Raw genomic sequence first — 23,733 nt, 5'->3', positions numbered from 1 at the left:
GGGTGGAGTTGCAAACATAAAATCTGGTTGTTTCTGATGTTTTGTGAATGGATGACCGCTCTATGGCTCATGTGTGAGTTGGTCCAAATGTCTCTCTGAAGTCTTTCACACACATCTTGTGTCTGCAGCATGCAAACGATGCATATTTATTTCAGACCATGCATGTAGAGTTTTGGTGCTGAGGCTATTCATACTGTGTGCAAAAACGGTGAAAAGCCCTGTAGACCAATTTATGGACAAGCTTTTGCAATATAGGCTTGTATGAAGCAACATAATGAACTGCTGTGGCTCTAACAGTGTGGCAAAAGTGTGTTCCATTCAAACAGGCCAACAATTTAACTTGCTCAGTAAGATTCTCTTCAATCTGTGGCTTCGCCATGACCATAGTTGAGCTGAAAGAGAAAACTTACTGTAAAAGACTTAAAAGGCAGTGCTTTTGTTGCTTTATGACTTGCAGTCTGACACATTTCAGAATGCACTGACACAAAATCGATGTCACAAAGCTAGATGCATTTGTATTTCACATACTTTTCTGTATGTTTTAGGCCTTTTGTTGCAAATGCAAAATGCATGAAATACTTCTGAATAAAGAATAATGTCACACCTTAACGTTGCAAACATGCTGTAAAATCTGGTTGTTTCTGACAGCTGCACTGCATGCATGTTCACAAGCCGATATCGATCAGCTTGGTTGCTCTTATCCACAGTCTGTCAAACCCAACCTCATTCTAGCAGAACATACAGGATCCAGTACAGATGACTACTTTATATCGATGGAGTGCATCGATTGACACAAACAGCCCCCACATTAGAGCTCTTATGCAATGCAGAAGATATCATTTGAAGGTTTGTTTGCTTTATCTGCCTCCATCCAGCGGGTTATCGGACACACGGTCGCTGATGGAGGTCCATGTGCTTCTAAACGCGCCCCGCAGAAATGCACAGACAGCTGCTCTCAGCATGGGCAGAGATAACTGTAATCACTGCCTTAATGTGGCGCATTTGAAAGCACATCCTCCAGGTTTTATGAATAGCAGGGTGTCCCCTTCAAGCCTATGAGGTCATTGGTATGGCACGGATCAGGCGGGAGAGGAAGCACGCCTGTCACGGTAAAGATAGATCAGCTGCCGAGCATGTGTGCCAACATCAACACCGGCACGTCTTGGCTTGCAGGGTCTGTGTGTCAAAGAGCGTCCCCCACCCTACGAACTGCAGGCTGCAGATTCATACAGTTCACTGAATAAATCAACATGCAGACAGTAATGAATGCTCACCCAGATGCACCGAGCGTGCAGGTTTTAAAAGTTTGCTGTGCATGTGTGTAAGCGGCCTTTAACACCAAACGTGACAGCTGTCAGTTGAGCCGTCAGCTGAATCTCTGGACTATTTCCATCTCTAACTTTAGCTTGTCTCCATGGTAAACCCACAGCAAATCCAGTTTAGGATATGCGTGGTGATATGGAATGCTGTGAAAGCATATCTGTTCTATCTCTGCGTCCAAGATCTTTGCGGTTGCTAGATTCATTCGGACCTCCCTGAATTCTGGGAAATCTGAACGTGCCGTCACTAGCTTGCACTTATGTTTACACGGTTCTCACTGAAGCGAGATGTCTTGTTTTTAAGATTCAGCGCTGACAAGAAGGAGCCAGCCTTCTTTATCTCTGCATTTGTGATGAAAGGTTATTTATTAAACAATTAGAATAATATATATATATATAGAGAGAGAGAGAGAGGGAGAGAGAGACACACACAAATGATTTCATTATTGGTCCTGATTGCAGTTGAATCAACCTTAAATTAAGCCATAATTTTTTGTACAGTTATTAATTTATTACAATAAAAGCCCTGTTAAGAATATACATCTTTATTTTCACGTAGTCATTTGAACAACCAAACAGTAAACATACTTGTGTGTTGTGAACCTAAGCAATGCAGTAACAGTACCGGTTCATTTTCGGACATAAGCTGTGAAAGCATATCTGTTCTATCTCTGCGTCCAAGATCTTTGCGGTTGCTAGATTCATTCGGACCTCCCTGAATTCTGGGAAATCTGAACGTGCCGTCACTAGCTTGCACTTATGTTTACACGGTTCTCAAGCAAGCGAGATGTCTTGTTTTTAAGATTCAGCGCTGACAAGAAGGAGCCAGCCTTCTTTATCTCTGCATTTGTGATGAAAGGTTATTTATTAAATAATTAGAATAATATATATATATATATATATAGAGAGAGAGAGAGAGAGAGAGAGAGAGGGAGAGAGAGACACACACAAATGATTTTATTATTGGTCCTGATTGCAGTTGAATCAACCTTAAATTTGGACAAATAAGCCATAATTTTTTGTACAGTTATTAATTTATTACAATAAAAACCCTGTTAAGAATATACATCTTTATTTTCACGTAGTCATTTGAACAACCAAACAGTAAACATACTTGTGTGTTGTGAACCTAAGCAATGCAGTAACAGTACCGGTTCATTTCGAATCGGACATAACTGCGAACAGTGATGTTTGATTCACGAACAAATGATTCCTTTAATGAACCGATTCAAAAGAATTCCTGACGCACGTTCGAGTTCGCTCGTGAGTTAGCGGGTTGAATCAGATTCACTCGGTGAATCGTTCTGAGCATTTCACAACTGATTCCCTCAACTAAACCGCGAGTCATTGTTAGGTTATGTCCAATTAGAAACCATTACTGTGCTGATTAGTTGTTCAAAATACAATGTGTAAATAAAGATGTTTGATTCACGAACAATTTCATTCACTTTTTAATCAGTCAGTGAATCGTTCTGAGCAGTTCACAACTGACTCCCTTACTGAACCAAGAGTCATTTTTTGGTTTAGTGAAGGAATCAGTAGTGAACTCCCCGAACGAATCACCGAGTGAATCTGATTCAACCCGCGAACTCAAACCTGCGTCGTGAATTCTTTTGAATCGGTTCATAAGAATCATTTGTTCATGAACCAAACATCACAGTTTGCACCTTTTTTTTTTTGTTTACACGCAGGTGACACTGTTTAAATCTTGATGAGTGTGTACTGTAGTGAATGTAGATGTAGCAGCGATGACATAAGGTCTAATTTGGTGAATGTATGTACTGTATGTGCGCTGGAAACAGGAGTGTTAAGCGCATCAAGAAGCGGCTATTTGTGTTTCCATAAAGTCTATGGTGTCAAACTCAGTTCCTGGAGGGCCGGAGCCCTGCGGAGTTTAGTTCCAACCCTGCTCCAGCACACACACACCATGTAGTTTTCAAATAAGCCTGAAGGACTTGATTAGCTGGATCAGGTGTGTTTAAGTAGGGTTGAATCTAAACTCTCCAGAGCTCCGGTCCTCCAGGAACTGAGTTTGACACCGGCGGCATGTGACCCGCTGGGAAAACCGATGCACATGATTTATTATGTTTCCATGTCAGACCCCAATGGAGTAATTATAAAAATAGTTCAATCAAAAATAACAAAAATTCTGTCATCATTTATTTTCCTTGATGTCGTCAGTCATACGGGTTTGGAACGGCATGAGTGTGAGTAAATGATGACAGAAGTGCTTGAACTATTCCTGTAAACCGGAGCCCCGTGTGAAGGCTGATATTACACTAAATACGAAGCCTTTTTATTTTGAGGCCTGAGAGTGTTGAGAGCGCAGTGGTGATGTGTAGTTACTCCTGTTGTGTTGACGGATGGGATTACGGAGGATGAAGTCATGGTGTGAGAGCTTTATGTCCGTCAGCGCTTGCTGTGATCTGCGTTAATTAGTGTGAATGTCTCCGCCTGATGTATGACATGTTCTCCGCCCGCAGTGATAACTGATGCTGCTCTGGATGCCGATCACAATATTCCATTAGAAAGTGTCAGGCAAGACTGCAGGTTCATGCGGGATTTAGACGAAATGTGCACAATGTTCTGAAAGTTTGGTTACAGCTTAGACACTGATATTATAGCTAATTATTACTGATTGATTACTGTTAGTGATTTAAATAAACCCGTAACCTTAACATTTGTCCTTGAAGCAAATTTCAAATCATTGTCCAAATGTCATGTCCGTGCGAATAAAAATATTATTAAAAGCTCTTCTGCAGAAAGCTTTTGTAACATTATAAATGTCTTTACTGTCACTTTTGATCAATTTAATGCATCTTGCTGAATAAAATTATTAATATCTTTTTTTTTTTAAATCTTGTATGTAGAAATGTAAGTAGAAAACATATCATTGTCCAAATGTTTTGCTCTCAGAATTGTTTACTTCAAACAGAAGGCCGAGATCCTGACTACAAATTATAGGTTGACAAACAATCTCCCTCAAATTGCATGTTTTGCTGTGGTGTGACAATAACGAAAGACTTTGGGGTTTTCTCAACACTGGACGCTTGCCTTTTCTTTGTCGAGCAGTTTTTAGAAAAACCCGCTCTATTTTACAGTATTGCATCTTCTTCTTCAGTAAGTCACATCTCTGAGAAACAGACTCGGATGGTTGATTTTACAGTCTCAATCCCCCAGATATAGTGTGTGGTCTATAAATAACAAGTGTTGTGCATTTATTTCACAGTATTTGCATTGCTCTTTTCATTGTGCTTGCAAGATACTCCTCGGGTTTGTTTTAGACTCTAATTATTACATTTTTGCAATTAATTCAGCTGAAAACACTTTACTTACATGCTCCATTTAAACTTTATATTGCAGATAATTTCAGTCTTGGACCTGCATCTATTTCTGGTTGTTGTAAACATGATACTTTTTAAGAAACTTTGAAAATCTCTCTTTGACTTACAGTGACAGAATTCTTTCAGAATGCGACAGTGATGATGTAATATTTGAATCCTCGATTCCAATTGGTCTGTTTTCTTACAGCCATTTGCATACTGAAATGCTATTGGTTGTTTCATTTTTACTCCAATTTTACCATCTTTAGCTGTTTTAACACTTTTAGACATTGAGTGTCGTGGAGAAGAAGCTCCTAACAGTATTTCATTCCTAAATTTAAACAAAACCTGCTGTTTGCAAACACAGATATTTCTTTCTGGAAATGAAAATCTAAGGCATCTTTACACAGCCGAATTAAGGCTGCTCTGTGCCTGCTCAAAATTCAGTGTAAAGGTGCAATGCCACATCAAAGCCAGACTAAATTAAGCCTGCTCTGATCCACCTCAGCTCCTAATATCAAAGTATACAGTTGTAATTGTGGAAATGCATTTATGCCACCTCTGAGCAGCATTAAACAGACACTGTAAAGACACCTAAATGCCACTTCAGAAGCGCTTCTGTGCCACCTTTGCAGTGTAAACTAAAGCCACCTTTACACAGCCAAGTTAAGGCTGCTTTGTGCCTGCTCAAAATTCTGTGTAAAGATGTAATGCTGCATAAAAGCCAGACTAAATTATGCTTGCTCTGATCCACCTCAGCTCCTAATATCAAAGTATACAGTTGTAATTGCTTTGTAAATTGCATAAAATGCATAAAAGTTTTGCACAAAATTGCTTTTTCACTCATATTGTCAAGAGGGACTGGAAAATGATGGACAGCTGGTGTCCTCACAATCTTAACTCGAATTTGTGGGTTTCTGCATGCTTTAACTAGATATTTTCATGTTCTGAAGTACATTTAAGTGATGTTTGTTCATGCAAAACTCGCTGCCGTGATGCTAGTGTGGTTTTCAGGACACTTGCCAGTGTGTTTTGGGTGTTAGTTTACTGTCTGGTGTGAAAAGACTCTTTTGTGAGAATCTTACGTGCTTTGCTGATGTCAAATCCTGCAGAATCCTGGAGAAAGAGCTGCAACAGCAGCAAAGATTACAATAATGAAAAATAATGACCGTTTGGGCTTTGTGTTTCCTGGCCCACATACGGTCTTTGTGTTCCAGATGAAAGTGCTTCCTTCTGCCTTTGTTCAGGTAAGAGCTCTAGTTCCATGAGTTTGGTTACAGGCGAGTGGTTCGGTGCAGATGTTGGGCTCCATCCACTAAGCAAACGTCTGTCTAAACACTCTGAGTTCAGTTTCCACTCCATGAGAGCAGCGTGAGCAGGAGAAGAAGAGCTTTAGCCTCGGCTCTTGCCATCTTCTGACCTCTGAACAATTTTGACACTCATTGAGCACCTTTCGACCTCTGCTGATGTTAAGCTTATATACAAATACATAAAGTTTGAAGTCACAGGTAGGAGGAGTTTGTGCTGTTGGTAAATGCAGGCTAAACACAGTCCATCATGGTCTGGATCGCTCAAAGTGTATTTATAGCATTCCTGCCAAAAAAGCTTGTGGATGCTTTTCTTGTTGTTGTTTCTTGGCCACATTCAGCCTGAAACGACAGATTGATGGTATTTTAAACACAAAGGAAAGGCGCTGTACTCCTTCTGTACTCGTACAAGTGTTCGGTTGAGTTGACCGAAGTCGTTTTTTGTTACTGGTGTCACTGTTTATTGGTTTTGGTTTGGTTAGATTTTTTTCCGAAACCCCTAACCCAAAACTTTAAGCTCATTCCTGACCACAATATCTCAATTTATGTGTGTTGAGGAGAGGTGGAAAATCTAATTGTGTATTTTCTGATTCAAATTGTGATTCTGATTTAAAATGTCCAGGTTTTGCTTTGCTTGTTTAATAATAATAATAAAATCAGGAGTTCGAGGTGGATGTGCTCGTTTAATGTGCTTTGTTTCTGATCGTCCGTGTTTGTCTGATAGATCTCTGTGTGGTTTCAGGCAGGCTTGATTCGCACTGATGATGAAGAGTTCTTCATCGAGCCTCTGGAGAAAGGCCAGCAGGAGGTGGAGGTCAAAGGTCGCGTCCATGTGGTCTACCGAAGGTCGGCCATCAAAAGGGACAAGGATCAAAAGCGATATGACCTTCACAATGAAGGTAAGCAGAGGTTATGAAAAAAAAAGTTTTTTATCCTGATTAAAATTGTGATTGTGATTTAGTTTACTGTGTTTGTTTTTAGGGCTGCACAATTTGGACAAAAATATTAATTATAATACAGCAGTATGACAAAAAAATTATTATAATTAATTAATAAATTTTAAAAAAAATAAGAAATATTACTAAATAATAATAAGAAATATAAAAACATGAAATATTATAATTGTACTATTATTACTTTTAATTGTACTATTATTAATATTATTACTAAAATAGTATAAGAAATATTAAAGTATTTACAAACAAAAAATATTTATGTATTTATGTATATGTATTTTGACATATTTTCATTACTTTTAATTTACTATTAATTTAATATTATTACTAAATTGAAATAAGAAATTAGTATTTTAGAACAATAAATAATAATAATAAAAATATAATTTTATTGTACAGTATAATTGTAAAATTATAATTCTAAATATTATACTTTAATATGTACACAAATATAAAAAAGTAAAACATAATTTAAAATTTTGAAATATAAAATAATATATATAAATTAAATTCTATTTCGCAATTTCAGTTTAATTTCGATTAAATGTGACGTATCTGAGACTTACGGCATGAAAAGATGTGATTGTTGATTCTGACCTCAATAAACATTTTTTTGTCAGACTGTACAATATACATCTTAGCTTAGACATTGAAGTGTTGCCACATCTTTACTGACACACGCAACTGGAATCAAGCAAGCCTGTAGAGTCAGATTTATTGCTCTGTGAAGGAAGTGAAGCGTCTGAGAGCCGTTCTGTGAATTTAAATGCACATTACTGAAGTGCTGAACTCAAAAGCTGCTGAAGCAGGAACTTTGGAAGCTGTCATGGAATCACTGGAGGAAGTCAGAGATCTTTTACTATAAAAGTGCTTTAAATTCTGTTCCACTTCTGCAGAGCGTCAGCAGTCGAACCCAGCATGAGCATCTGTTTTCACAGGTCAGGTCCGGTCCAAAGACTCTAGAGAAAAAGCAACAGATCTTTCACTGGCCAGACAGATTGTGAAGGCCTCGTCCGGTTATTTATCGCAAATCCTTCTATTGATTTCTAATATGTTTGTTTGGTGCCATGACACAGTGATGGTAATACCATAGTACTTTAATATACACTACCTTTTAAAAGTTTGGGGTCAGTAAGACATTTTTTTAAAAGGAATTAATGCTTTTATTCAGCAAGAAAGCATTAAATTGCTCAAAAGTGACAGTGAAGATATTTATAATGTTCTAAAAGATTTCTGATTCAAATAAATGCTGTTCTTTTGAGCTTTCTGTTCATCTGTGAATCCTGAAAAATAAAATGCATCACGGTTTAAACAAAAATATTGGGCAGCACAACTGTGTTCAACATTGATAATAATCAGAAATGTTTCTCGAGCAGCCAATATTAGAATGATTTCTGAAGATCATGTGACACTGAAGACTGGAGTTATGATGCTGAAAATTCAGCTCTGCATCACAGAAATAAATTATGTTTTAATATATATTAACATGGAAAACAGCTATTTCAAATTGTAATAATATTTCACAATTTTATTGTTTTTACTGTATTTTTAATCAAATAAATGCAGCCTTGATGAGCAGAAGAGACGTCTTTAAAACACATTTAAAAACTTTTAATATTGAATGATCACCATATTCATGTACTGTGATGTAAACTTCCTCAGTGCATGTCCTTAGAAACTTAGAGGTTTGTTTAAAACTTTCTAGATTGTTGCTTCAGCACTTCCACTATTTATAAATGACACTCAGACACTAAACCGTCACTTTGTCTGGTCTTCGTTTCCTGCAAAAGCCTCTGTGCATTAATTATTTACAGAGAATCCATGTCTGACTGTCCCATGGACCTTCATTTGGACAATGAAATGATGCAAGTGATATGAAATATCCTTATATATATATATGGACTAAAATAGTGATATCCTGTGATAGATGTTTCCATGTAGGACACGAGTGCTTTATAACAGATTCACACGAGAGTGATGAAGAAACATGGAGAAACACTGAGCGGAACAAGAAGACGAAGAACTTATTAAAGGCTTTGTTAGATGCAATATGAAGTGGAGCAATACAGCCTGTAAGAAGACTAATAATCATAACATATGGCAAAACCCTTGAAATATCCTGAAGTTTTGCAGCTGTACGGTGCTTTAATGCTCCACACCTGTATCAGAGGAATCCAGAGAGAGAATAATAATGGTCAGTAGTCGAAGTCTAGACCGGCCTGCAGCTCGTTCAGCTCTGACATCTGTGAAATTATGGCAGAACGTCAATGTAAATACCATATGTCTTGAGTTTTATGGTTTTTCCGCTATGATGCAATAGAATTTGTACTCGACCTTCTGGTGTCTGAGATTTCTGACCTTCAGTTACACATTTAGAGTTTGATTTGATCATTTTCTCTTTCTGCCTTTCTAGCTTTGGTTCTGCATACTGCATTCTTCATGCAAAATATTAATAAATGTTAAAAAAAAACCTACTGAGCTGATGTTTTAAAAGCATAAATATACTGTAGTTATCTAGAAATAAAACCATTAGAAAAAAAAGATTACTTGAAATAAATGTTAACTGAAATAAAATAAAACATACAATTATTTCTCATTTTAATTGTTTAACTTGATGTACTAAAATAACTAAAACTGAATTTTTTTATTTTTATTTACATAGACATATATATATATATAAATAAAAATGACAAAAAACACAACAAAATTATTCCAACCTTAACTAAAATGAAATAAAATCGGAAAAAATAAAAACTATTTCAGCTGAACTAAAACTAAAATAATAATAATAATAATAATAAAATAAAACTGAGTTTAACTTGATGTACCAAAAAAACTAATAAAAGTGGCAAAACGAAAAATGAAAATTTAAAATAAAAAAACAAAAACTGATCCAAAATATTAATAAAAACTATTAATATTTTTAAAAATAGGACTGATGGACTGAAATAACTAAAACTAAAACTGAAATAAAAATTAATAAAATGCTATATATGCATAATTGAAAAAAGGATAAAACTAATAAAAATGGCAAAAACACAATTAAATAACTAAAACTTTAAAATTAAAATGGAAAATATTAAAATAAATAAAAAATATGAATAAAAACTATAATAGTATCTCAGTGATACTAAAATAACACTGAGGCACACAAATATTGGGTAAAATAGTCACTTTTTAATACTATTATTAAAAAAAAAAAAAAATAATGATAATAAATATTGAGTCTTTAAACATCAAAACTGACGACTGGTTTCTTCTGTTTCTAAGCACTTCCCTTGTTCTGAAATGCAAAATTCATGCTGTTTTACACTTTAAAACAACATTTAATGTTTCACGTCTACATTCATTAGGCTGCCTTATGAATAATGTGATCAGGGACGCTTCAGCCACAGCTAAAATAAAGCAGAAATCCTTGTTTTATAATGAATGTTTATTGTTTCGTAACACTTCAGACAGACGGATTTCTTTTTGCAGCTCAAGCTGTTGCCGTTGACTGACTTGTCTTCAGTCGTGACTCGTATATAGGGGACGGCGAGGCTGGGAATGTGTCTCATTTGTCAGATTCAGCAGATTTTTGATGCAATCTGCCATTAGTAAAGCAGAAAGCCCATTGTTTGCATGGCAGTAAATCTCTTGTGTGTTCAGTGACAGACTTTGGAATCGCCGAGCTGCCCAACGCTCTCAGCGTGCTGGAGGAGAAACTGTCAGAGACGGAGCGCAAACGCAGACACGCCAAGAAAGACGACTACAACATCGAGGTGCTGCTCGCCGTGGACGACTCGGTCGTGCGCTTCCATGGCAAAGAGCACGTGCAGAACTACGTCTTGACGCTGATGAACATCGTAAGTGACTGATTTAATGAAGAAATGCACAGTAAACAAGCTCTTCTGCTCGATTTGTTTGGTTCTCGAAGCAGATTTGCACACAGCATCCCACACGCCAGCTGGAAAGCAACCCTGTCATGACTCTGTACCCACGGTTCACTGCTCTTGACCCCACAGCACGCTGCTGTCGAGCACCTCGCAAACCGCTGCGTCTGTGGGAGGATTACTAGAGAGAGAACGAGAGAAAAGACCGGTTCAGTACGCGTCCCACCAGGTCCTGCCACCTTAATCTGCTTACGCTCGCCAAATCCCTCCAGTCAGATTTTCACAGGAGCTGGTTTCACTCCGTAACTGTTACCGTTAGGACTGCGGCGGTGGGCTGATCCACTCGCTAGAGCGCTGACTGACCTGATGGAGACCAGGGGTCATGGGTCCAACACACACACACACACTCACACACACTCACACACACACACACACACACACACTCACACACACACACACACACGCGCACACACACTCATGCACACACGCACACACACACACACACACACACACACACACACACACACACACACACACACACACACACACACACAGACACACACACACACACACACACATACACTTTTTTTCTTTGTTATTTGCATTTAGCATCATTTTTCTCTGCTGTCAGCGACCTGTCAGAACAGACCTGTGAGCCGTCTTTGTAACCTCAGGTTTTCTTTATTTTTGGAGACATTTGTGTCGTGGACGACGTTCCCAAAGGGAGTTTTTCAGATTCTGCTCGCTTCTCGTGACAGTTCAGTCCTCAAATTACAGCTAAACACACACATTCACAGAGTCTCTGCAATGTTTGTTTGTGCGCTGAGCTTCATGGTGTGAGACACAATGTTTAAAAAACAAGAAAACGCTTTCTTTCGACTTCATCATTTCTATCATTGGCTGATCAGCCAGTATTTGCTTGTTCAGAGCAGGCTTGATATATTTAATGAAGTTTTAGACCTCTTCATGTGGTAACACTTACAAAAAGCTCTTATTTGTTAATGCATTAATGAACGAACAACGATACATATATACTTTTTACAGCATTTATTAATCTTTGTTTCTGTTATTTAATAAAAATGCAATTCTTTATTGTTTGTTCACTTCACAATGCATTAACTAATAATAACAGATATAACCTTTGATTTAAAAATTTTATTAGTAAATGTAGAAATTAACATTAAAATAAGATGAACGAATGCTTTAGAACTATAGTTTATTGTTCATGTTAACTAATGTGGTTAACTAATGTTAATAAACGAGACTTTATTGTAAAGGTAGGTATTTTTACTAAAATAAAATATTTTAAAAATGTATCAAATTAAGCTAGTTCCCAAGGAAACATTTCTCATTTTCATTTAAACTCAATACAATAAAATTACTAAAAATAAAATAAAAAAGAATAAAAACTATATATAGACATATTAAAAAGAAACGAATAAAAAAATAACAAACACAAACTTAAAAATGAAAATAAAGACAGAAAAAAACTAAATGTTAACTGAAATAAAATATTTAAAAAACTAATCGAATTAAGCTAGTTCCCAAGGAAACATTTCTCATTTTCATTTAAACTCGATACAATAAAATTACTAAAAATAAAATAAAAAAAGAATAAAAACTATATAGACATATTAAAAAGAAACAAATAACAAACACAAACTTAAAAATTAAAATAAAAACAGAAAAAAACTCATTGAATTAAAATGACTTAATAAAAACTAAATGTTAACTGAAATAAAATATTTAAAAAACTTATCGAATTAAGCTCTGTTCACCTCCTGTCAGAGGCAGAGAAATTGTGTTTTTACATGCAGGTGGCTGTCAGACGTTCACGTTAGCCTGTGACTGATGGTCTGATGTGTGTATGTGTGTCCTGTAGAGACTGAGACGGCTTTCTAGAGCTGCAGGTGAGCTCACTTGGGCCTTCTGCCATAAATAAACACAAACGAGCCTCTCGCGAAGGTCGTCGGACAGGGTCGCACCTCGTAAATTCGCAAACACGTTTACAAATAGGAGAAGCTCACGTTTGCACGTCTCCTTTGGCGCTGACATCAATCTGCAGGACGCTTGAAAGAGTCTGGATCAGAACATCCGCTCGCATCATTCCAGGCAAGTGTCCGCGTGGTGGGATGCCGACTGCATCATGCAGAGTCTGCGACCCAAGCCTAGACGTAATTACAGCCTATGTGTGTTTTCCAGACGGAGGGAGAGTTTTTTTTAGCTAGTTGTGAAGTTTAAAGTTTGTTGCATTGCTGACAGGTGTATAGAAACCGGCTTTTTCATATCTTGATTTGTTTAACAAAACGCAGTCTCCTTCAATACTCCACTTAATTGAATTGCACATTAATGCACATTCCTGATTTTATTGTGAACGATTCACTTGTGCATTTTATATTTACATAAATATATAACTCACACTCGCTAGCAACGCCAAGGTCATGGGTTTGATTCCCAGGGAATGCATGAACTTAGTAAAATGTGTACCTTAAATAATAGTTCACCCAAAAATGAAAACGTGCTCACCCTCAGGCCATCCAAGATTAGGATGAGTTTGTTTCTTGAGCATCCATTGCTGAGACACTGATGCAATGCTACATTTCTACAAACCTGATGAAGAAACAAACTCATCCTAATCTGGGATGACCTGAGGGGGGGAGTAACTTCAGTAACTTTTCATTTTTGCCTGAACTATTCCTTTAACTGCAATACAAGTCGTTTTGAATAAAAGTGTCTGCCAAATGCATAAATGTAATGTACAATTAAGCAAGTTTCCTTATTTTATTTGTCATGCAGTGAAAGTCAATGGGGTTCCGTGTTGCTTGTCACTTCCTGTACTGCATTCTTCTGTTGAATATCCAGGTTTACTTGGAAATGTCGTATTGCTGATGTGAAACTGTTTGCGAGTGTTGCCAGAATAGAAATGCTTTTGATAGAATGTGGAGGCTCATTAACTGCGTGCCACGCGTCAGACTTTGAGCCCAAACTGCATTTTTTTTGTAGGTCAGACATTTTTGGCATTGCATAATAATAAACTGTGGTGAAGTGCGCTGCTTTTTTAAAAGAAGACGTTGCACGAAATTCCCACCAGAATCAAATGGATTCAGACTTCACTGAGTTTAAAGGAATTCCTAGTTTCGGTTTTGTGACTAAACTAAAAATAAATCCATAAAAAAATTTTTTTTTTACTTCAAATAAAGTAAACTTTAACTAAAATAAAATATAACATAAAAAATTTCATTATTTTAGCTAGTTGCCAAGGCAACATTTCTCATTTTAATTTATTTTTCTTCATGTACTAAAACTAAAACTGAAATAAAAATGAATGAAAACTATATAGATATATTAAAATAATAAATAATAATAATAAAAATTACAAAAATACACAACTAAATTACTAAAATTTAAATGAGAACAGAATATGATAAAAATAAAAATATAATATAAAACAAAAAGTAATTCAAAATAATAAAAACTATATTAGTATCTCAATGATACTAAAATAACATCAGCAATTTGGGTCTCATTTTAAAGCCAGAAAAGCGCAAGTACACAAATGCAAATGTAAATAATTGACTAACACTTTGTTTTTCTGAGCGAGTGAAATAATATACGCTACCGGTCAAAATGATTGGAATAATAAAGATTTTTTTTTAAATGTTGTTGAAAGAAGTCTTGTGCTCACCAAGGCTGCATTTATTCTATCAAAAATACAGTAAAATCAGTAATATTGTGAAATATTATTATAATTTCAATAGCTTTTTTCTATGTGAATATATTTTAAAATGTAATTTATTTCTGTGATCAAAGCTGAATTTTCAGCATCATTACTCCAGTCTTCAGTGTTACATGATTGTTCTAGGTGACGTGCAGAAAAAAGAGGTGGAGTAAATTAATGCATTTAAAAAAAAAAAATGGAAGTACAGTTGATTTTGACAAACCTCATGACATATTAGACTGTTGTACCGTAGAAGAAAGCTCACTATAACGCACCCTTGTGGTGACACTGAGAACGCAGCATTTGCGTGTGTTACATATATGTAACGCGAGTCATTTCCGAACATAACAGCATGTGTATTTGAGCTTGTGCGTCTCAGAGGCGTTCAGCTGCGTCTGGGTTTCAAGCATCCGTCAGAATAATGTTCCACCAGAAACAGAAATCTCTCGACAGTCTCGGTGTGTTTCCAGCTGTGTTTGTCAGGCCGTTTTTCACGTCACACTCTCTGCGTTACAGTTCCCACACCTGCAGGACGACGCTCGTAGACGGCATTAAACAGCATTCAGTCACTTTCCTACATCCTTCCTGGGAGACTAAACAAACAGTCTCTCTTGTTTGTGAAGAAACCTCAAAAACTAAGTATTAAAGTTCATTCTGTGCAGCGTTTGTGATTCAGACATGCAAATAATTACCTGGTGACCCCTCAGCACATGTTCGCAACTGCATCGAATCTTGCATTGACATGCATCATTCATTCTGCATGTTTCTTCAGAAATAATAAAAAAAAGTCTAATTATAATTTGTTTCGGTGGTACTGTGATGGTAACAGTATTGCTGTAGTGCTGTTTGGTACTGTTTGTTAGTGCAAGTTCATTCCTGGAGCATTTACACTAGTGAGTTGTTTGCATTAGTGTTGACTTTCATTTCTTTGGTGATTTCGATTAAGAGTCTTTTATTCATCAGATCATTCTTTTCTGTGTCCACAGGTTGATGAAATCTATCACGATGAGTCTCTGGGAACCAACATCAACATTGTGCTGGTCCGAATGATCCTGGTGGGATATCGTCAGGTGAGCGCTTCTTTATATGTGACCCTGCAGCACAAAACCAGTCATAAGGGTAAATTTTTCGAAATTGAGATTTATACATCATCTGGAAGCTGAATAAATAAGCTTTCCATTGATGTATGGTTTGTTAGGATATGACAATATTTGGCTGAGATACAACTATTTGAAAATCTGGAATCTGAGGGTGCAAAAAAATCTAAATATTGAGAAAATCGTCTTTAAAGTTGTTCAAATGAAGTTCTTAGCAATGCATATTACTAATCAAAAATTAAGTTTTGATATATTTACAGTAGGAAATTTACAAAATATCTTCATGGAACATGATCTTTAGAAAATTTTTAGTCTTTGCAACTTTACAGATCTTCTTTATGCACCAAGAGCTTGTAACACTCCAAAGAGAAAGGAAGAATTGAAAGCGCATCATATGACCCCTTTAAAGCTGGTTATTTGGCTAAGAACTAGCCATCTGGAAGACGTGACTGCTGTGAGGTTTGATCAGAAGCGGTGTGTGGATTTCATGAACCTCCAGCTGGCAAACACATTCAAATATCAGAGAACAACTCAATTTCACACCTGTTTGCAGAGAGGCTAATAAAGAGAAACTGAGCTTGACAAGCATTCTGTATTCTTTAAATAAAGTACAGCTCATGGAGTTGTTTTTCATTGAACTCTCTCCGATGTTAGACAGAACTTTATCGGCTTTTCACAGCATTCATAATTTCTACAGATTTGAGACCAAAACATTTGAATGTTAACAATATTTATCGGGGAAAGACAAACGTTTTGGAAGCGAATGCAAAAGTTTTGCAATAAACCCAAAAGATTGAAATGTTATTGCAAAATTAACTGGGGGAATGCAGAAGTTTTGTAAGTCAATCCAAAAAATTTGAATGTTAATGCAAAAATTTTTTTAGGGAAACGCAAAGTTTATCGGGGGAATGAAAACATTTTGTAAGTGAATGCACAACATCATTGAAATATAATTTTCCTTTAGGGGTTCAATAGTTTCACGAACAAACCATTCAGACCTCCTCATGAACTTATACATTGAAAGGAAACAACGATTTAACTGAAGGATTGTTCCTAAATATCAGCGAACCACCTTCACCGCTCGCATTTGAAGCAGTCTTATTTTCTACGCTTTTTAAAAGCAGCAAAAAGGACTGTGGAGATGTATTGAGTTAAAACTATTCCTTTTCCCTTCAAGATCTAGTGAAGTAGAAAGTAGAAAATGTGCAGAAATCAGTTTATTTGTTTTTTTACATCTTCTATATGGATCTAGTGCTGAGTTGGGCTGTCAGTCAAATAAAGCTTTTAAACTTAAGTGTGTGTTTTTGCCTAAATAGTTAAAATAGTATGAATATATTATTTAATATATTATGTAAATTTAATTAATTATAATATTATAAACATGTTATGCATACATTATATTATAATATATTATTGTCTAATATTATAAATAATTATATATTAATAATTTACCATTGGCTGCCACCCTGCAAAAAAGAACAACAACAACAACAAAAAAGGTTATTGTAAATTATTTATCCTATTTTTTAATACCCTTAAATGTCTTAAAATATTTCCTAAAGTAATATCAACATATTATGAATATATTATATTATAATATATAATAATGTAAATATGTAATTATAAATAAGTATATATTAATAATTTTAATGTATACTTAATGTAAACAGATAAACTAAAATATTCTTTATTTAATTGTCTTAAAATGTCTTAAAATATATCATAAAATAATATTAATATATTATGTTTTATATACTTATATATTGGTGTTATATTGTTTTCTGTTCTCCAGTTGTTTAGTGTGATGTTGAATGAGATGAGATGAGAAATGCGTCTGCAGAAAGCAAAGCATGTGTTATGATGATAGATGATTATTGTGTGTTGTGGGTCAGTGATTTCGGGCCGCTGGCAGGGCGCTGCTGTGTTTAGTCTGTTGGGTCACAGGGAGATGTTGGTATATTTTGGAAGCCGAACAGAAAGTCAATCAGTCATTGAATTTCAGCTTCAGCTCAGTCACTGATGGGTTTTGACTAATGCTAAACAAACAGCCTAGTGTCCTCAAATCCCAGAGGATCGCTGGAGCTCATGAGACTTAATGAAGCTTTCACATGTTTCTTGTCTCAGATGTTTCTCCTAAAAATCCTCAGGAGAAATAAAAAAAAATCAACAATGACTTAATAGTCATTTGTGTATCATGGCACTAAACTGCTTGGTTGTTGTCCTAGGCAGTTCGATTTAAATAAAACTGAAATAAAATAAAAAAGGAATATAAAATAATACAAATATTAGACGGAAAACATCATAAACTTAAAATTAGACATTGTATATTATAAATAGAGTACTAAAAATACTAAAACGAAAACTGACATTAAAGATAAATGGCAACATTTTTAAAACATCTAAGAAAAATAATTCTGAAATAAAATAATATATAAAAAATGAATAATAAAATAATATAAGTATTACATTGAACTTAAAATTACCTTAAATACCTTGAAACCTAAAAAATACTAAAAATTCTACAATTTCTAAAACTGAATTTAGAATAAAGTGAAATAGAAATACTTTAAAAAATCGAATAAAAAATTAATCTGAAATAAAATAATAATAAATTATTAGATGGAAAACCCAATAAACTTAAAATTAGACATGTTGCCTTGACAACTAGCTGAAATAAAATAAGTATAATAAAATACTAAAATTACTAAAACTTTTAAAAAAAAATACTGAAATTACTAAAACCAAAACTGAAATAAAAATAAAGCTAAATAATTTTTTTAAATAATAAATAATAAAAATAATAAATCTATAAAAAATAAAATAAAATAATAATAAAATATTTGATGGAAAACCCAATAAGCTTAAAATTAGACATGTTGCCTTGACAACTAGCTGAAATAAAATAAAATAAAATACATACTAAAATTACTAAAACTTTTAAAAATGTAAAAAAAAAAATTAAATAATATAAAAAATACAATAAAAATAGAAATATTAAGTGGAAAATATAAACAAAATACTAAAAATACTGAAATTACTAAAACCAAAACTGAAATAAAAATAAAGCTAAATAATTTTTTTAAATAATAAATAATAAAAATAATAAATCTATAAAAAATAAAATAAAATAATAATAAAATATTTGATGGAAAACCCAATAAGCTTAAAATTAGACATGTTGCCTTGACAACTAGCTGAAATAAAATAAGTATAATAAAATACTAAAATTACTAAAACTTTTAAAAATGTAAAAAAAAAATTTAAATAATATAAAAAATACAATAAAAATAGAAATATTAAGTGGAAAATATAAACAAAATACTAAAAATACTGAAATTACTAAAACCAAAACTGAAATTAAAATAAAGCTAAATAATCTTTTAAAATAATAAATAATAAAAATAATATATCTTTAAAAAATCTAATAAAAATGACAAAAGCACATAGTGAAATTACGAAAACTTAAATTAAAATGAAAACTGAATATATTAATAGAAAAGCTAATTAAAAATATCTAAACATGCTATAAATAACACTGCTTCTCGCGTGATAAAATAATTGGTGCTCAAATCAGTATTTCATGTATTTGTGTTTTTGGACAGCAGTGGTGTAATAAGCTGGAGAATGTGCAGGCGGTCGGTCTGCTGGAGCATCAGGGCACTAATCATCCCGTCAGGGTAATGACCGGCTGCCTGCACATCATCCGTTATTTGTTTCAGACATCTTTGTGATCACACAGACTTCAGAGGAGAGTGTTTGCAAAGAAGCTTTGATGCATCACTCAGTTCCTCATATGGTAATGATCACCGCATGTAGTCCAGACTGCAGGCTCGTGTTTGTTTTTATGTTTAGTCTGGTCTGGACCGGAGCTTCTCAGCCAGTTTTGCTGCAGGACGACACAACACAGCACTGAAAGTGTTCAGCATACAGATTTATAATCATTCAAAACACTTGATGGCAGTTCATGTTTACTCTTACTGCATGTATTTAATGTAGTCTGGGTTCTCTTATGTGGATTTGCCGTTTGATGTTGACATTAGCGTTATTATCGTTAACTAAAACTAAAACCATAAAAAACATTCTCATTCTTGAAGTTAAAAAAAAACATGAACTGAAACTAAACAAAATATTTAAAAACTTAAATGATTTTATTTCAGCAAGTTGCCAAGACATAATTTCTGATTTTTGTTTAATTTAAGTTGAAGTACTAAAATAATTAAAGCTAAATATACTAAAACTGAACACTAAAATGTAATAAAAACTATAGATTTTTTAAAGAATGAATTAAAATGACAAAAACACAACAAATTACTAAAACTTTAAATAAACGAAAACCATAATAAACATTCTCATTACTTGAAGTTAAGAAAACGTGAACTGAAACAAAACAAAATATTAAAAAACTTAAATTAACTTATTTTAAGTTGAAGTACTAAAATAATTAATGTACTAAAATGACAAAAACACAACAAATTACTAAAACTTTAAATAAATGAAAATGAAAACAGAAAATATAAAAATTAGTTAAAATATAAAAAAAAAAAATATATAATAGTATATCAATGATACAAAAAAAATACTACTTTTTATGTCATGTCAATTCAAGTTACATTTATTTTTTTAAGTCAATAGTGTCGTTATTCAGCTCAATTCAGTTCAGTGTTAATTCAGGTTATGGATTGCCAGGTAGGTGTACAGCTATAGCTTAATCACAAAAAAATACTGTAATTATATTCCATTACTCCTTTAATACATTTAATACATATCTACATTAATAATATAATGAAATTCGATATGAATAAACCACATTTCTGCCACTATATCATGCTGCAGTTAGTGTTACTACAGTAAATCCATGGTAAAAGATGGCGATTTGTAGATTGAAAAGCTTCTGACTGTATCGTTGCGCACAGTGTTTCTCCTGTTTGTCATCCGTCTCTAAACTAGTTTAAATCACCGAGTCATTTGTGACCCTGGAGCACAAAAGCAGTCTTAAGTCGCTGGGGTATATTTGTAGCAATAGCCAACAATACATTGTATGGGTCAAAATTATAGATTTTTCTTTTATGCCAAAAATCATTAGGATATTAAGTAAAGATCATGTTTCATGAAGATATTTGGTAAATTTCCTACCGTAAATATATCAAAACTTAATTTTTGATTAGCAATATGCATTGCTAAGATTTCATTTGAACAATTTTAAAGATGATTTTCTCAATATTTAGATTTTTTTGCACCCTCAGATTCCAGATTTTCAAATAGTTGTATCTCAGCCAAATATTGTCCGATCCTAACAAACCATACATCAATGGAAGCTTATTTATTCAGCTTTCAGATTATGTATACATCTCAATTTCGAAAAATTGACCCTTATGACTGGTTTTGTGCTCCAGGGTCACATTTGAGTTCTTCGCTGAATTCAAGAGCTTCACACTGGATCTCACAGCGCTTTTTAGTGTCTGCTCTAGTGATCATTGTGATCATTATAATTATAATTTTATCTCCCAGTTCTAATATACAATTAAATGGTTAGCTAAATTTTATTTATTTATCTATTTTATTTTATTTTTTAGTCTGCCCTTTTTGGGCCACAACTTGCAGTTTATGCATTTAGCAGACGCTTGTATCCACAGCACTCCATTATAGTCTATTATAAGCCAGTCTGGACTAATATGTTTTTTCTGTTTTGTTGTTTTGTGTGTTTCCAGTCCATCAGCCTGATTGAGCACGGGAATCCGTCCCGGAGTCTGGAGCAGGTGTGCCGCTGGGCAAACACACAGCAGAGGCTTGACCCCGAGCACGCCGAGCATCACGACCATGCTATCTTCCTCACCAGGCAAGATTTTGGTCCCGCAGGTATGCAAGGTACTGTGTTTCTCTCGATCGAGGCTGTGCAGAGTAAGTGCTTCTTTTTGCTTCTGTTCTCGAATGGTTGCCATCGAGATGCCCGGAACATCGGTCAGGAACGACCATCAAACGCCAGCTAATCTGATTCCAGACCATGTAAACTGGGCATCGGTGTCAACCTGTAGCAACCAAAAATACTCTTTGACCGCCGCGTTGCGAAGGAGAGTTTTTGGCATGTAGAGGAAAAGAAAACATCTTTATTAGTAACAATGCACTCTCAAAAGTACTAATATTCCTAGTCTTTTAGTTAAAAGGTTTCCTTTCTAGGTAGCTCGGTGAACTTTACCAATGTAAAGTATTGTTGTGTTTCATAATGTTGAAGTTAGTCTTGCATGCATGCTTTTCAAAGGAATAGTTTGCCAAAAAAATTAAATTCTATCATTTTCTCACCCTCAATTTGTTCCAAACCTGTATTAGTTTCTTTCTTCTGTTGAACACAAAAGAAGATATTTTGAAGAATGTTAGTAATCAAACAATTGACGGTAGCCATTGACTATAGTATTTGGAAGTCAATGGGTACCGTCAACTGACGGTGAGTAAATTATGACAGAATTTTCATTTTTGGGTGATATCCTTATAAAATAAGTAGCTTAAATAATCTTTTGTAGTAGTAGTAGTGGTTGTAATTGGATAACTAGGTATCTTAGTCAGGATAGACGGCAAATTTTATTTGGTGTAAGTAAAAACGAGTCTGTGAGTGACAGATTTACAGTCTCTTCAAAGGGTTGTGCTGTTGTGTAACATAGTGTTAATCAATTGATGAAACGCTGAAAATGCATATAAAAAAAATGATAATAATCATAAAACACAAAAATGAGAGAAAATGACAACATAGTGTTAATCAATTGATGAAACGCTGAAAATGCATATAAAAAAAAGATAATAATCATAAAACACAAAAATGAGAGAAAATGACTGTACATCTATCTGTCTACTGTGACTGTACATCTATCTGTCATAGCCTCATTTTCATTCACGTCACATTAAATATTGAGTCTACTATGACTAAGATCAATAAGTAATAAAATAAGTTAGAACAGCAATGAATTGCTATTTCGCAAAGATGTCTTAGCTTCATGTAAATATGATGAAATTAAAACTATGAATGTGTTTTTGTCTTTGTTTTGTCAAGTGGTCCTAAATGGGTTTTGTGGACATTTGTTGGTGTTTGATCTGTGTGAGGCAGTGCTGTTTTAATATTAATATTTGTGCTAATATTTTTAATGGGATTTTATATGATTTTTTATTTTAAATTTTTTTTAAGTTTTATTTTAGTTAAAGTTTTTTTAAGTCATTTTCACGTAACTTTTTTTTTAACACTGTGTCAACACAGTTCTGTTTCATTCCTCCTGACCACCAGAGGCAGTGCTTAACCACACTTAGCCAGGTCAATAGGTCGAGATAGCATACCAAAAAAGTCACATAGGCTCAGCCTCGAGTATAATAGACACACTAGCTCAGCCTTCGGTCTCTTTCGCTTTCTCGCTTGTCTGTGATAGGTCGTTCTTCAATCGATTTCCGTGCTATCAAGCGCAGCTTACTGGAGCAGCGAATTATCGTCCTTGCAAGCGCGCTCTTAAGGAGTTTTTGGATCGGATTATCGACTTGATTTGGTGAGTTTTTTTTTGCTTTATTGGACATTTGTTGATATATCGATAATACTTAGTGCTTCTCTGTACTATCCGGTGGCTAGTGTTACCGATCGATTTACTGACGGTTCCCCGCTGAGTTTTTATTGTGTTCAGATTAGTGAATAGTGCTCCTCGGTGCTATAGCCTTTGACTTACATACAATTCTGTGAAACACTTTGTGCTCCTCGGTGCTATCCGGTGGCTAGTGTTTTTGTTTTTTATATCAACTGTGCATTCCGTTAGTTTTGTGAATTTGTATGTTTCATCGGGCCGTGAAGAAATATAGAGCTGAGTATCATCAGCCTAACAGTGAAAGTTAACACCATGTTTCTTGAAGATATCTCCCAAGGGTAAAATGTAAAGTGACCATGAGAACCAGACGAGTCCTCTGCACAATCTGACCTGTGTTGCAGCCTGGAATTAAACCACGCCATGCTGGTTTCGTCAGGCCAGAGGAGAACCGCCCCCCCCCGACTGAGCCTGGTTTCTCCCAAGGTTTTTTTCTTCATTCTGTCGCCGATTAAATTTTGGTTCCTTGCCGCTGTCACCTCGCCTCTGGCTTGCTTAGTTGGGGACACTTAATTTCCAGCGATATCGTCAACT

At 34.7% G+C, this 23,733-nt stretch overlaps 1 protein-coding gene across 1 annotated transcript in view; it reads left to right on the top strand.

The window, feature by feature from the left end:
- The window catches only part of LOC107709016 (A disintegrin and metalloproteinase with thrombospondin motifs 3-like), a 62,029-nt gene that overhangs the window by 6,000 nt on the left and 32,296 nt on the right, over positions 1 to 23,733 (top strand). Inside the window, exons 3-7 of the mRNA XM_016513412.1 lie at positions 5,755 to 5,889; positions 6,692 to 6,848; positions 10,554 to 10,750; positions 15,482 to 15,565; positions 21,301 to 21,457. Coding sequence (XP_016368898.1) covers positions 5,755 to 5,889; positions 6,692 to 6,848; positions 10,554 to 10,750; positions 15,482 to 15,565; positions 21,301 to 21,457 — 730 coding nt within the window. The remainder of the gene's footprint in view (positions 1 to 5,754; positions 5,890 to 6,691; positions 6,849 to 10,553; positions 10,751 to 15,481; positions 15,566 to 21,300; positions 21,458 to 23,733) is intronic.

The sequence above is a fragment of the Sinocyclocheilus rhinocerous genome, unplaced genomic scaffold, assembly GCF_001515625.1.
Source record: "Sinocyclocheilus rhinocerous isolate Xijiao unplaced genomic scaffold, SAMN03320098_v1.1 scaffold1137, whole genome shotgun sequence".
In the NCBI taxonomy this organism is placed as follows: Eukaryota; Metazoa; Chordata; class Actinopteri; order Cypriniformes; family Cyprinidae; genus Sinocyclocheilus; species Sinocyclocheilus rhinocerous.
The sequence above is the reverse complement of the archived record's forward strand: the minus strand, read 5'-3'. Positions and strand labels throughout refer to the sequence as shown.